Below are 15,779 nucleotides of genomic sequence, written 5' to 3'. Positions count from 1 at the left end.
TCTCCATTCAGCATGTCTCCGAGGTAGCAAAATGTTTTCACACCTTCCAGCTTCACGCCGTCTCCAAGATCCAACTCAACATTTCCTCCATCTGCAGCTCCCTCTGTGCACACCTTACACTTGAATGTAGCTGCCACACTGGTTAATGACCCTCTCAGACCACTACATTTTTGATGAACCCACACAGCGCACATTGTACATTGAATGGAGTTCACTCCGACACCCTCCCTGCACACAGCACACGGCCACTTCCCAGTTCTTTCCACCTCACCACATGCTTTACCACTTGCCTTTACCACTTTACCACTTGTAACCCCCATCACCTTCGTCTTTCCGATATTCACTGTCAGACCTTTGGCCTCCATACATTCCTTCCACTTGTTCATCTTCTCCTTCAGTCCATCCATACTCTCCCCAATCAACACCAGATCATCTGCATACAACTCCCACGGTGAACCCTCCTTTACGTTCCGAGCCAGCACCTCCATTACAGCCACAAATAGTAGTGGACTTGGTACCAACCACTGATGCACTCCCACCTTCACCTCCAACTCACCACTGTTCCCGTCCTTCGTCCTTACAGCTGTGCGCGCTCTCTTGTACATTGCCATCACTACTCTGATCAACCATTCCTCCACTTCTAACTTCCTCAATGCCCATGTCACTACTTTGTGTGGAACCCTATCGAATGCTTTCTCATGATCAACAACCCTAAGAAACAAGTTCTTCCTCTTCTCCATGTACTTCTCCTGCAACTGCCTTACAATAAAAAGCACGTCTGTCGTTCCTCCTCCTGGCATAAATCCAAACTGCATTTTGTCGATCTTCACTTTTTTCCTTATCCTCTTCTCCAACACCCTTTCCAATACCTTCAATCCATGCTCTAATAACCTTATCGCTCTATATGAGCCACAGTCCAGAGGGTCACCTTTCCCCTTGTATAGAGGGACGAGCATACTCAGTTCCCAAATCAACTGTAATGCGGCCTTCTTTCACCACCAGATTACAGATCTCTGTCATTCTCTTCACAAGCCAAGTTCCCGCTCACCTCAACATATCTCCCACAACTCCTGTCGGCCCTCCGCTTTTCTACTCTTCATTGCTTTTATCGCTTCCTCAACCTCCTTCTCAGTTATCTTCTCTGCCGGTCCTAAAACTGGGTTACTCTCTCTGTTGCCATCCCATTCATTCTCTGCATTCAACAGTATTTCCATATATCTCTTCCATCTTCCTTTAATTCCATCTGGGTCCATAACGATTTGTCCCACTTCATCCTTCAAGCAACTCACCCCCATCACATCACACCTCCCTTTCGCTATCTGCTTTGCAATCCTGAATACCGCTCTCTGACCCTCTTCCAAACCCAAGTGTTCTCCGAACATTTTCCTCTATGCCTCCTGCGCCTTTGCTACCTCTTTCTTTGCAGCCTTCTTGGCTGCCTTATAACTTTCATGCGCTGCCTTTTCTGCCCCCGTACCCTTCGCCTTCTGCCACTCCTTGAACGTCTTCCCCTTCTCGTCAATTCTCTTTGCAACTTCATCATCCCACCACCATGTTTCCGAGTGCCTCGGTGGTTCTTTTGTCCATCCACATACCTCACCAACAGTTCCCAACGGACTATCTTTCATTGACATCCAACCACTTTCAAGCTCAACCACATCATCCTCCACCATACCCAGCCTCTCTTTTAATGCCTCCCACACTGTCACCTCTTTCAACCTCCACACCTTCATTCTCGGTTGGTATTTCACCCACCGAGCTCTCCTCGCACCTTTCACCCTTAGGGCGCAGACAACCAAGTGGTGCTGTGAAACAGCCTCCTCCCCCGGGATCACCTTTGTGTCCCGGAGGTGCCCCCTATCTCGCCTACGCACCATCAGGTAGTCAACGGTTGTCGTCGACCCACCTGACGTGTATGTAACAAGCTTATTATCCTCTTTCTGGAACTGAGTATTATAAATCAACAAATCAGCTCCATCAGCAAACTCCAAAATCCTGTGTCACCGGGTAGGCTAGGCCGCACCTCATTTTGTTAAATAAAGTGGTCACAAAATATTTTTTGATGGTTTTAATGCTTATTATTAGATGCATAACGTTCGTAGTGAGGTATAGATATATGGATTGACATCGGATGGCATGGGATTTGGGATTTAGGAACTCCGGGGTTTTTTCATTAGGAATATATACGATTTGCTCTTGAAGGCCCTCGAGAGTGAACGGGGACTCGGATCTTAATTCTGTTTTCAGATTTTGCAGTCGCTAGATTAGCTTGCCCGGCCTACCTTCTCCATTCCTCACACCATATCCATAACCCCTATGAACTCCCTCAATTTTGGTGGAAATAACCCATCCTTAATTCTGGTTGATATAACCCATCCTTAATTCTGGTGGATATAACCCATCCTTAATTCTGGTGGATATAACCCATTCTTAATTTTGGTGAAAATAACCCATCCTTAATTCTGGTGGAAATAACCCATCCTTAATTCTGGTGGAAATAACCCATCCTTAATTCTGGTGGATATAACCCATCCTTAATTCTAGTGGATATAACCCATCCTCAATTCTGGTGGCAATAACCCATCCTTAATTCTGGTTGATATAACCCATCCTTAATTCGAGTGGATAGAACCCATCCTTAATTATGGTGGGTATAACCCATCCTTAATTCTGGTGGACATACCCCATCCTTAATTCTGGTGGATATAACCCATCCTTAATTTTGGTGGAAATAACCCATCCTTAATTCTGGTGGAAATAACCCATCCTTAATTCTGGTGGCAATAACCCATCCTTAATTCTGGTGGATATAACCCATCCTTAATTCTGGTGGAAATAACCCATCCTTAATTCTGGTGGAAATAACCCATCCTTAATTCTGGTGGATATAACCCATCCTTAATTCTGGTGGATATAACCCATCCTTAATTCTGGTGGGTATAACCCATCCTTAATTCTGGTGGATATAACCCATCCTTAATTCTGGTGGATATAACCCATCCTTAATTTTGGTGGAAATAACCCATCCTTAATTCTGGTGGATATAACCCGTCCTTAATTCTGGTGGATATAACCTCTCCTTAATTCTGGTGGATATACCCTCTCCTTAATTCTGGTGGGTATAACCCATCCTTAATTCTGGTGGGTATAACCCATCCTTAATTCTGGTGGATATAACCCATCCTTAATTCTGGTGGATATAACCCATCCTTAATTCTGGTGGGTATAACCCATCCTTAATTCTGGTGGATATAACCCATCCTTAATTCTGGTGGATATAACCCATCCTTAATTCTGGTGGATATAACCCATCCTTAATTCTGGTGGAAATAACCCATCCTTAATTCTGGTGGAAATAACCCATCCTTAATTCTGGTGGAAATAACCTATCCTTAATTCTGGTGGATATAGCCTCTCCTTAATTCTGGTGGAATTAACCTATCCTTAATTCTGGTGGATATAGCCTCTCCTTAATTCTGGTGGAATTAACCTATCCTTAATTCTGGTGGATATAACCTATCCTTAATTCTGGTGGAATTAACCTATCCTTAATTCTGGTGGATATAGCCTCTCCTTAATTCTGGTGGAATTAACCTATCCTTAATTCTGGTGGCTATAACCTATCCTTAATTCTGGTGGAATTAACCTATCCTTAATTCTGGTGGATATAGCCTCTCCTTAATTCTGGTGGAATTAACCTATCCTTAATTCTGGTGGATATAACCTATCCTTAATTCTGGTGGCATTAACCTATCCTTAATTCTGGTGGATATAGCCTCTCCTTAATTCTGGTGGATATAACCCATCCTTAATTCTGGTGGATATAACCTATCCTTAATTCTGGTGGAATTAACCTATCCTTAATTCTGGTGAATATAGCCTCTCCTTAATTCTGGTGGAATTAACCTATCCTTAATTCTGGTGGATATAACCTATCCTTAATTCTGGTGGAATTAACCTATCCTTAATTCTGGTGGATATAACCCATCCTTAATTCTGGTGGATATAACCCATCCTTAATTCTGGTGGATATAACCCATCCTTAAATCTGGTGGAAATAACCCATCATTAATTCTGGGAAATTAACCAGTCCTTAATTCTAAAAGGCATTAACCAGCCCTTAATTCTGGGGGAATTTACCCATCCTTAATTATGGGGGGAATTAACCAGCCCTTAATTCTGGGGGAATTTGCCCATCATTAAATCTGGGGGAATTAACCCATCATTAATTCTGGGGAATTAACCAGTCCTTAATTCTAAAAGGCATTAACCAGCCCTTAATTCTAAAAGGCATTAACCAGCCCTTAATTCTGGGGAAATTTACCCATCCTTAATTATGGGGGGAATTAACCAGCCCTTAATTCTGGGGGAATTTGCCCATCATTAAATCTGGGGGAATTAACCCATCATTAATTCTGGGGAATTAACCAGTCCTTAATTCTAAAAGGCATTAACCAGCCCTTAATTCTAAAAGGCATTAACCAGCCCTTAATTCTGGGGAAATTTAGCCATCCTTAATTATGGGGGGAATTAACAAGCCCTTAATTCTGGGGGAATTTGCCCATCATTAAATCTGGGGGAATTAACCAGTCCTTAATTCTGGGGGAATTTACCCATCATTAAATCTGGGGGAATTAACCAGTCCTTAATTCTAAAAGGCATTAACCAGCCCTTAATTCTAAAAGGCATTAACCAGCCCTTAATTCTGGGGAAATTTACCCATCCTTAATTATGGGGGGAATTAACCAGCCCTTAATTCTGGGGGAATTTGCCCATCATTAAATCTGGGGGAATTAACCCATCATTAATTCTGGGGAATTAACCAGTCCTTAATTCTAAAAGGCATTAACCAGCCCTTAATTCTAAAAGGCATTAACCAGCCCTTAATTCTGGGGAAATTTAGCCATCCTTAATTATGGGGGGAATTAACAAGCCCTTAATTCTGGGGGAATTTGCCCATCATTAAATCTGGGGGAATTAACCAGTCCTTAATTCTGGGGGAATTTACCCATCATTAAATCTGGGGGAATTAACCAGTCCTTAATTCTGGGGGAATTTACCTTTCATTAATTCTGGGGAAATTAACCAGTCCTTAATTCTGGGGGAATTTACCCATCCTTAATTATGGAGTGAATTAACAAGCCCTTAATTCTGGGGGAATTTACCCATCATTAAATCTGGGGGAATTAACCAGTCCTTAATTCTGGGGGAATTTACCCATCCTTAATTCTGGGGGAATTTGCCCATAATTAAATCTGGGGGAATTAACCAGTCCTTAATTCTGGGGGAATTTACCCATCCTTAATTCTGGGGGCATTAACCAGTCCTTAATTCTGGGGGAATTAACCAGTCCTTAATTCTGGGGGAATTTACCCATCCTTAATTATGGAGGGAATTAACCAGCCCTTAATTCTGGGGGAATTTACCCATCATTAAATCTGGGGGAATTAACCAGTCCTTAATTCTGGGGGAATTTACCCATCCTTAATTCTGGGGGCATTAACCAGTCCTTAATTCTGGGGGAATTTACTCATCGTTAATTCTGGGGGAATTTGCCCATCATTAAATCTGGGGGAATTAACCAGTCCTTAATTCTGGGGGAATTTACCCATCATTAAATCTGGGGGAATTAACCAGTCCTTAATTCTGGGGGAATTTACCAGTCCTTAATTCTGGGGGAATTAACCAGTCCTTAATTCTGGGGGAATTAACCAGTCCTTAATTCTGGGGGAATTTACCCATCCTTAATTCTGGGGGAATTTACCCATCATTAATTCTGGGGGAATTTACCCATCCTTAATTCTGGGGGAATTTATCCATCATTAATTCTGGGGGAATTTATCCATCATTAATTCTGGGGGAATTTACCCATCCTTAATTCTGGGGGAATTTATCCATCATTAATTCTGGGGGAATTTATCCATCATTAATTCTGGGGGAATTTACCCATCCTTAATTCTGGGGGAATTTACCCATCATTAATTCTGGGGGAATTTACCCATCATTAATTCTGGGGGAATTTACCCATCCTTAATTCTGGGGGAATTTATCCATCATTAATTCTGGGGGAATTTATCCATCATTAATTCTGGGGGAATTTACCCATCCTTAATTCTGGGGGAATTTATCCATCATTAATTCTGGGGGAATTTATCCATCATTAATTCTGGGGGAATTTATCCATCATTAATTCTGGGGGAATTTATCCATCATTAATTCTGGGGGAATTTATCCATCATTAATTCTGGGGGAATTTACCCATCCTTAATTCTGGGGGAATTTACCCATCATTAATTCTGGGGGAATTAACCAGTCCTTAATTCTGGGGGAATTTACCCATCCTTAATTCTTGGGGAATTTACCCATCATTAATTCTGGGGGAATTTACCCATCCTTAATTCTGGGGGAATTTATCCATCATTAATTCTGGGGGAATTAACCAGTCCTTAATTCTGGGGGAATTTACCCATCCTTAATTCTGGGGGAATTAACCAGTCCTTAATTCTGGGGGAATTTACCCATCGTTAATTCTGGGGGAATTTATCCATCATTAATTCTGGGGGAATTAACCAGTCCTTAATTCTGGGGGAATTAACCAGTCCTTAATTCTGGGGGAATTTACCCATCATTAATTCTGGGGGAATTAACCAGTCCTTAATTCTGGGGGAATTTACCCATCCTTAATTCTGGGGGCATTAACCAGTCCTTAATTCTGGGGGAATTTACCCATCCTTAATTCTGGGGGCATTAACCAGTCCTTAATTCTGGGGGAATTAACCAGTCCTTAATTCTGGGGGAATTTACCCATCCTTAATTCTGGGGGAATTAACCAGTCCTTAATTCTGGGGGAATTTACCCATCCTTAATTCTGGGGGAATTTATCCATCATTAATTCTGGGGGAATTAACCAGTCCTTAATTCTGGGGGAATTAACCAGTCCTTAATTCTGGGGGAATTTACCCATCATTAATTCTGGGGGAATTAACCAGTCCTTAATTCTGGGGGAATTTACCCATCCTTAATTCTGGGGGAATTTACCCATCCTTAATTCTGGGGGAATTTACCCATCCTTAATTCTGGGGGAATTTACCCATCATTAATTCTGGGGGAATTAACCAGTCCTTAATTCTGGGGGAATTTACCCATCCTTAATTCTGGGGGCATTAACCAGTCCTTAATTCTGGGGGAATTTACCCATCGTTAATTCTGGGGGCATTAACCAGTCCTTAATTCTGGGGGAATTTACCCATCATTAATTCTGGGGGAATTAACCAGCCCTTAATTCTGGGGGAATTTACCCATCATTAATTCTTGGGGAATTAACCAGCCCTTAATTCTGGGGGAATTTACCCATCATTAATTCTGGGGGAATTAACCAGTCCTTAATTCTGGGGGAATTTACCCATCATTAATTCTGGGGGAATTAACCAGTCCTTAATTCCGGGGGAATTTACCCATCATTAAATCTGGGGGAATTAACCAGTCCTTAATTCTGGGGCATTTAACCCATCCATAAGGACAGGTTCTTCGCTAGATGCTTGTATTCCAAATTTTGCGACAAAGCATTAGTGGCAGTGTGGTTTTGTTCGTTGTTAGTTCCAAGGGCAGTTGTGTAGAACTCGACATCCTTGCTACCAATGGAAAACCAATACTCTATTATAAATCAACGAATTGATTGTGTTAATAACCCTGCATGTTTGTGTACTGTCCCAATACTTTTGGGATATCGTGTGGGACAGAGGTCATCATTTTTTAAGAAAAGCAGGGGCAGTGATTTATCAACTGATTTAGGCCAGCCTCCTAATAGCTGTTTGTTGAAGTTGCAATTCCCAACCCGTCGTCAGGATGGCAGCAAAAACCATGACATGATGAAACGTTTAATTTCCAGAGTACAAAAGGCTTTAGTTTCTGTGGTTGTAATTCAACCAATTACCGTGCTGACTACTTGACTTCTTGGCAGATTACAAGCTGTCTGACAGAGTCAACTGAGAATTCTCTGGTACTCGTCGATGAATTTGGAAAGGGTACCAAAGAGGTGAGACTTGTGATATACAGTCCTCAGAGGAGATTCATGTAAAGAGGAGAATGTTTGAGATTTTCATTAATTAGTTATGCATATACATACTGCAATACATCTAAGCCCAAAATATATATATAATATATATTTTTTATTCTGTAATATTTTTTAAATCTGTACTATGTGATTATCAGGGCTGGCAGGATGGCCTTGAGGTACGCACTTTTGCTGCCTCTAAGCTGTCTAGCCTGGGTTTGATTCCCGACCCAGCTATAAAGGTGCTGACTGCTTGACTCGACCCGATTCCCGACCCAGCCAGGCATGGCTTGCGGACTTCCTCTCTGGTCGTAGTCAACGTGTGGCCCTGAATGGATTTCTCTCATCTCCCCTTCCTGTTCAGGCTGGAGTTCCCCAAGGAAGTGTGCTGGGCCCTGTGCTTTTTCTGGTCTTTATCAATGATCTCTCTGACTCTCTGGAAAATCCTCTCTATCTCTTTGCTGATGACTCCACTCTCTGCCGCTCCATTCCTCTTCCCTCAGATCGGCAGTCTGCAGCCTCCTCACTCTCTGAAGACCTGGACAAAATCACAGACTGGGCAAACAAGTGGAACATGTCTTTCAATCCTGCCAAATCTCACTCTCTTACTATGTCTCTCCGAAAAGATCGACTGGACAACCCTCCCATCTACTTTCTCAACAATCCTCTCCAAGAAGTTCTGTCACTCAAGCTTTTGGGTCTCACTATCTGCCATGATCTTTCTTGGGAAAACCACATTTCCAAGCTGGTCTCCAAAGCCAGTCGCCGACTGGGCATCCTCCGTCGTGCGAAGTCCTTCCTCGGCACACCTGAGCTCCTCACCACTTACAAGGCTTTCATCCGCAGCTCAATGGAATACTGTTCTCCCCTATGGGCTGGTGCTCCTGCCTCACACCTGGCTCGGCTTCACGCTGTTGAATCCAAAGCTTTCAAAATCATTGGAATCTCCCGCGATGAAGCTATCTCTGAGGGCCTTTCACTCACTCACCGCAGGCAGGTAGGTGGTCTTTCTGTCTTCTACCGACTCCTCTCCGGCCTTGCTCCCCCAGCTCTCTCTGTGCTCTGTCCCCCAAATATTCCTACAGGTCGCACAAGATCTGCCAGCAACCCTCTGATGGTTAAACTGCCGAAATCTCGGCTCTCTGCTCACCTTCACTCTTTCATTCCTCTTTTCTCCCGCCTGTGGAACAAACTCCCACACTCCCTTCAATCCCTCTCCTCCCTCCAGGTCTTTAAAACAGCTGTTCACCACCATCTCTTATCTTCCCCCATCCATAACCTTGATCTTTTCTACCCCCACTAATTCACCCCAGATCCACCTTGTTTGAAATTCCAACTTATTTCCTGGAAATCCTGGCAGTATCCATATGTTTATACCTCTCCCACCCCCCCCCCCCTTCACATGCCTCCCCCCCTTCACATGCCTCCCCCCCTTCACATGCCTCCCCCCCAAAGCCCTCTCCCTCCCACAGATCTCTCGATGTCTCCATGTCTCTCGGTCCCTGCTCTCAAATGTTGTGTTTGTGTCCTTCCCCCTCTCTCCCCATCTTGTCTACCGCTCCCGATGTTATTTGTTTTATGTGTCTGTTTGTCTTTTTGTGTGATTAATGTTCGCTCTTTCACGAGCCTCGATCTTGTATACAAAAAAAAAAAAAAAAAAAAAATAAAATAAAATAACTGTCATCTGGTGTTTCACATGCAGGGTGATTCATCAGTGTGTGTGCCGTCCCTCGGATGGACGTTAAACGGGCATCCCGTCTGCCAGCAACTTTCGGTGGACGTTAAAGATCCCAAGGTGTCCTTCGTGAAGAGTACGCAAGCTATCGCTGACATCATGGCCAAATTCCAAATTCCTGCCCTAACAATCCAAATGTCCGGCCTGGCCAGGCGGATTCGTGAAAGACTTGGGCCATGCTTCCCCTGGCAGACCCCACAATAGAAGGTGGGTTAACAATGGCCGTTAAAAGGAGAAGACTGTGTGATTATCACAGAAACGCCAAAAGTTTCAAAAAAAATTCGGTCAGCAATAAATTGTGTGTGCAAATTGCAAGCCTCAATGGCTTTGGGATCTTGTCCATCATTCATCTTTGGAATCGAGTGCATCTTCACTCCTGAATACCTTCATTCGATCAAATGATATTGAGTAGGACATATGCTACTCCCTAAGTGAAACGCCAACGATTTACTAATCCATGTTCCTCACAATATCAACAAAGGATTTATGAGTAGGACATATTGAGTAGGACATTGAGTAGGATTTTGAGTAGTAGACATTTGTAGTAGTAGACATAGTTTGAGTAGTAGTAGTAGTAGTAGACATTTGTAGTAGACATTTGTAGACATACATAGTAGTAGTAGACATTTTCATAGTAGTAGTAGTAGTAAACCTCCATAGTAGTAGTAGACATTTGAGTAGTAGTAGACATAGTAGACATTGAGTAGGATTGAGTAGGACATATTGAGTAGGACATTCGATCAAATGATATTGAGTAAACCTCCATAGTAGTAGTAGACATTTGAGTAGTAGTAGACATAGTAGACATTGAGTAGGATTGAGTAGGACATATTGAGTAGGACATTCGATCAAATGATATTGAGTAGGACATATTCTACTCCCCAAGTGAAACGCCAACGATTTACTAATCCATGTTCCTCACAATATCAACAAAGGATTTATGAGCACCTTTACAGTATTTTACAAGGGGTGTAATTGTTTTGAGAATTTTTTTAAATCATTATTTATAATGTTTTTACTGTTGCTTTATCTTCGGTAGGAACTTGGCCTCGCTTTGCTGACTTCCATCATGCATTTCTGGTTGGAGCAAGGCACTCATTGTCCACATCTTATCTTGTGCACTCACTACCACGACTTGATCAAAGAACGCATGCTTCCAAATTCCAATATGCTGCACTACCAGGTAATGAGAATGTATGGATAAACCAACTCCACTAGACCAGAGGCTTCCCTTTGAACTTGTTTACCCCTCTCCTTCTCCCCCATCCTATAGGATAGGGGTGCATTTATGCTTAATTGACATCATACCTCTCCGGGTTAAAGGTCAAGGTGAAATGGTGGTCTGAAAAAAAGAAGCATTTTTTTGTCATCATTCAATTTTACCAATGCAGAATCACAAAGACCACTTTGCCTTCCAAAATATTCTTGCATCATAGTCATGGATCTGCACTGAATTTGTGCACCTGATATGTGTGTTGTGTCCTTGGCCTACTTTTTTCAGATTGTGACCCAATGAACAAAAAACATCTTTTTGATAATTACTTGAATAATTTTCCTCTGATTTTCATGTTGTTGAGTTTTATGGATGTATTGTAGATGGGGACAAGTTTTCTTAATTTATACTCTATCCCTAAATGTTGAAGGTCAATGCCATATGGTGGACTGAAAAAAATATGCCGTCATTGGATCGCGGGTGCTGCGGAAGGTTTACCCTTGGCAATCGCTTTGCGATCACAGATATCTAGTTACCTCCACTATTGAAGGTAGACAGAGGTTATGTTTTCACCCATCTGTCTGTTTGTCTGTGAACAGGATATCTCTTAAAAAGCCGTGAACGGATTCGGCCAAAATTTGGCGGAGAGGTTGGGTGTATGACAGGGACACGAAATTATTACATTTTGGTGAAGATCCAGATCCCGATGCGGATCTGGATCCTAGAATTTTAAAGTAATTCTTCACCATTGAGAAATAGGCCCAAAATCTCGAGGGCTTTCATAGAGGCTCACAGTGGGTCATACCAGTTATTGAAAAGGGCATTCTAAATTCACCTTTCCATATATCATACGCATAATATTGTTCAAGCAAATTGTGCAGTACCTCCTCCTTATGTAAATAGATGTGATCATGTGACCCCTTTATATGGCTTTTATTTATTACGCTTACACAGGGTAAGTAGGAGTGGGGAGGGAGGAAATTGGAAATGCCAACATTGAGAAAAGGAACAGAAGAGAAGAGGATAGTGTTGTGTCCTGTTATTACATTGATGATGCAAATGCTCATGTGAGTTTGGACCCGAGAGGATGCTCGTAAAGGGCGGAGAAAGCAGCATGGAGAGAGGGAAATGGCGGATGGAATAAAGGCTGTTATCTCACTCCTGTGGTCCGGATCATTAGCTAAGTAAGCAACACAACAGGTAGGAATGGAGGTATCTCTTTATTGTGTACGTGTAGGTAGGGAGTAAATTGAGGAAATTAAAATTGAGGAAAATAAGAGAATGTATGATGGTAGGAGAAGGAACGAAGGCGAGTGGAGTTTGGGAGAAGAGGGAAGGAACATTGAGAGGATATAAGATTATGGGGATAGAAGGGAAGGAGCAGAGAAAGGTGAGAGGGTGAAGGAAAATTCTGCCCTGTTGGCTTACAAAAGAAATAGATGACTCCAAAAGTGAAGGCCAACAGGGATGCGGAATGTCTGAGTGAAGACAGAAGGGAAGGGAATATTGGACCATATATGAAGGGAACTCGGGAAGCAACCGATGTAAGATATATTGTTGAGGAAGCCTGACGGTCTGGGGGTTCCCTGTGTAATCACCCCTCAAAATAATGTACTGGATGCTGACGTCATTGACACCCAGATTTTGAAAAACATAGTTGAACAAGTCAATAAGTTTTTGTTTTTTTTAATGAAAAAACATCTTGGGATCGAATCCCCCAAAAACAACCAAACGAGGTAGGAAGGAATGACACGGAAGGAATGATAAATCGAGGAATGACACCTCAATATAACTCCACAATCATTTTACGGATTGCCATCACGACATATTTTGTCAATTGTTACTATTGCCACCTCTGACAAAAATGTCAAAATATGTCATGATGGCAATCCCTAAAAGGCTTGTGGTGTTGTATTGTGGTGTCATTCCTACCTTGTCATTCCACAAAGTCATCCAGCTGATCTTGGCCCTTTTTGAAGTCTCAACTTTGTCCATGTCATCCCTTGTGTCCAGTGTCAGTAAGTCATTGCTTTCTTTGACTCATGGATTTCCCGTATCATCTACATTCTACACCCTGAACCAGCACTTCAACCCACTGAGCACATGATACTAAAGCCTCCTTTCGTGATCATAGACATCTGCTTCTTGTAACAGTCATTTTTGTCTGTCGTCAACAGACACTTCAAACTCGTCAGTTACCCTTACCATTTCCAGTCCAGCGATGTGGAGCATCTGGTTTCTGTCAGACCAATGGCACCGCCATCACCCTTAACGGCATCGTTGTTTTGTCCATGCTCCTCGTCTATAGCCATGCCTGAGAATACCCTTTGCATCTTGTGCACGGCAAACTTTCCATCAGCATACTCTACAGCAATACTGCGATGAGTCTTCAGACTCATCATGTCTCATAGGTTAATCGGGACTCGTCTTGTGTAGTTGGTATGGTCGAAGCTGAAATGTCATGGTGTAAGCTTTGTCAAGCTGTCTACATGGAGGTGAGCGTTTGCCTCTTGAAAATATTTGACAAGTGTCCGTATACAAAAACTGGCTGCGTTACCATTCCAGAAACATTTTCCCGACTAATATGACTATTCAATTCCCCTGTGCACATCACATTCCCATGTGCACATCACATTTTACCATGGAGGGAATTTGATTTGTACTTTGTGGAAAGTATCTGCTTATGTATTACTGCTACAGGCAACACATGTACTGCGCTGGTCATCTGATTAATTTGAAATGTTCCAGCATCCTGGCTAAGCAACTGGAGCAGATTGCAAAATGTAATTAAAAACCCAGTGATAGTGCTGATTTATAATGAAACGAAGTTATCATCCTGTAGTAAATTTTACTTGCTACATAGAACACGTTTTGTGGGTCGTTTCTATGTGTATATATTGCAATTTTGCATACCTTCTTCTTCTTTTGTATGCAGCACCTGGCTATGGGTCATATAATTTGATGAGGGCAAATGATGCTACCCACATCTGTGCTGCTGATGCTGGGTGCCAAATGATGTTACTCGCAGCCGGGTCTCTAATGCAATTTGCTGGGAGCAAATGATGCTTCCCACGTCTGTGCTGCTGATGGAGTCCGTCCCTGTATGTAGGAGCAGGAATTTGGCCATGGTGACTGCAATAGCTCGCTTACTTTTTGCGAATAATATTGGAGGATCTTCAAAGTCCACCAACTTTTTGCAAGTCCTCTCCCCACATCGGGCTAATTTTACCATGGAGGGAATTTGATTTGTACTTTGTGGAAAGTATCTGCTTATGTATTGTTGCTACAGGCAACACATGTACTGCGCTGGTCATCTGATTAATTTGAAATGTTCCAGCATACTGGCTAAGCAACTGGAGCAGATTGCAAAATGTAATTAAAAACCCAGTGATAGTGCTAGTAAAAACCCAGTAATTCCAGCGCTAGCTAGGCTAAGCTATGAGGAGCGGCTGAAGGAGACAGGACTTTATATATTACTAGCAGAAGTACCCGGCATTGCCGGGCGGGGGAGGGGAGGGGAACGGGGGGGAGGGGAAGGGGAGGGGGAGAGGGGAGAAGAGGGGGGGATGGGGAGGGTGAGGGATGGGTGGGATGGGGAGGGTGAGGGATGGGAGGGGGGATGAGGGGGGGAAGGGGGAAGGGGGAAGGGGGGGATGGGGAGGGTGAGGGATGGGAGGGTGAGGGATGGGGAGGTGGGAGGGGTGGGAGGGGGGAGGGGAAGGGTGGAGGGGGAGGGGGGACCCGGCAGAAGTACCCGGCATTGCTGGGCGGGGGAGGGGAGGAGAGGGGGGAGGGGAGGGGAACGGGGGGGGAGGGGAGAAGAGGGGGGAGGGGAGAAGGGTGGGGGAGGGGGAAGGGGGAAAGGGAGGGGGGAAATGGAGGGGGAGGGGGAAAAGGGAGGGGGAGGGGGAAAATGGAGGGGGAGGGGAGGGGAGAAGGGGAGGGGTAGGGTGGAGGGGGAAGGGAAGGGGGGACAGAGGGGGGAGGGGGAAGGGGATGGCCAGTCAACAATGACGTTGCAGTTCTCATGGTCGGAGAGCAGCACAACAATCGGACATAGTCCTGCATATTCGCAACAGCACGAAGCGGATTTTGGAGACTCACCGATCCTGTGACGTCCTCCAGTACCGGTGTTGCCGGGCGGGGGAAGGGAGACCCGTACATTCCCAACCCGTACATTCGCCCTCTCGACTCAAGCTCACTCGGACAAAAGCCTCGCACAAATTACACCGTGAAGGCCCAATGGTCATGTCTATGCCACAAATCACGGGCGCACTGAATTGAAAATATATAGAACGCTCATACTCCGTGAAAAGTGAAGCCGCCATGTCGCCATCTTGGTCAGCACGACTCGACCAACAAGCTTCGCGGATCTCGTTTTGTGCGGCAAGAAACTGCTCCAATCGGTTACGGAAGGGTTGTGGAAAGACGTTTCACAGCTGTTTCAAAGACATTTAATTCACATCGCACAAAATCGATACAAAACACGATCGCATAAAAGGTGAAGTGACGTGTGACGGGATGGAACATCACGTGATCGCTCTGAGCGAATCAGTCTGGCGGCGGGAATGGAACATCACGTGATCGCTCTGAGCGAATCAGCGAGCTGCTCTGGAACCGGCTGAGATTAGCGGGTACTTCGCTGAAATGCGCTGAGGTAAATATGAATAAAAAATATGGATCGTCAAATATTTTGAGTTCGGCCATGTTCGTCCCACGCTCAATGGCCATGTCTATGTCAAATATCAAGCACGTAAGCCTCTCCGTTTAGGAGTCTA

At 43.8% G+C, this 15,779-nt stretch overlaps 1 protein-coding gene across 1 annotated transcript in view; it reads left to right on the top strand.

The window, feature by feature from the left end:
* Nucleotides 1–15,779, top strand: part of MSH5 (mutS homolog 5) — a 247,417-nt gene that overhangs the window by 210,791 nt on the left and 20,847 nt on the right. The window contains exons 16-17 of the mRNA XM_078786777.1: nucleotides 7,961–8,035; nucleotides 10,828–10,971. Coding sequence (XP_078642903.1) covers nucleotides 7,961–8,035; nucleotides 10,828–10,971 — 219 coding nt within the window. The remainder of the gene's footprint in view (nucleotides 1–7,960; nucleotides 8,036–10,827; nucleotides 10,972–15,779) is intronic.

This window comes from Myxine glutinosa, chromosome 1, assembly GCF_964187855.1.
Source record: "Myxine glutinosa chromosome 1, kmMyxGlut1.1, whole genome shotgun sequence".
NCBI lineage: Eukaryota > Metazoa > Chordata > Myxini > Myxiniformes > Myxinidae > Myxine > Myxine glutinosa.
This window is presented reverse-complemented; position numbering and strand designations above follow the sequence as displayed.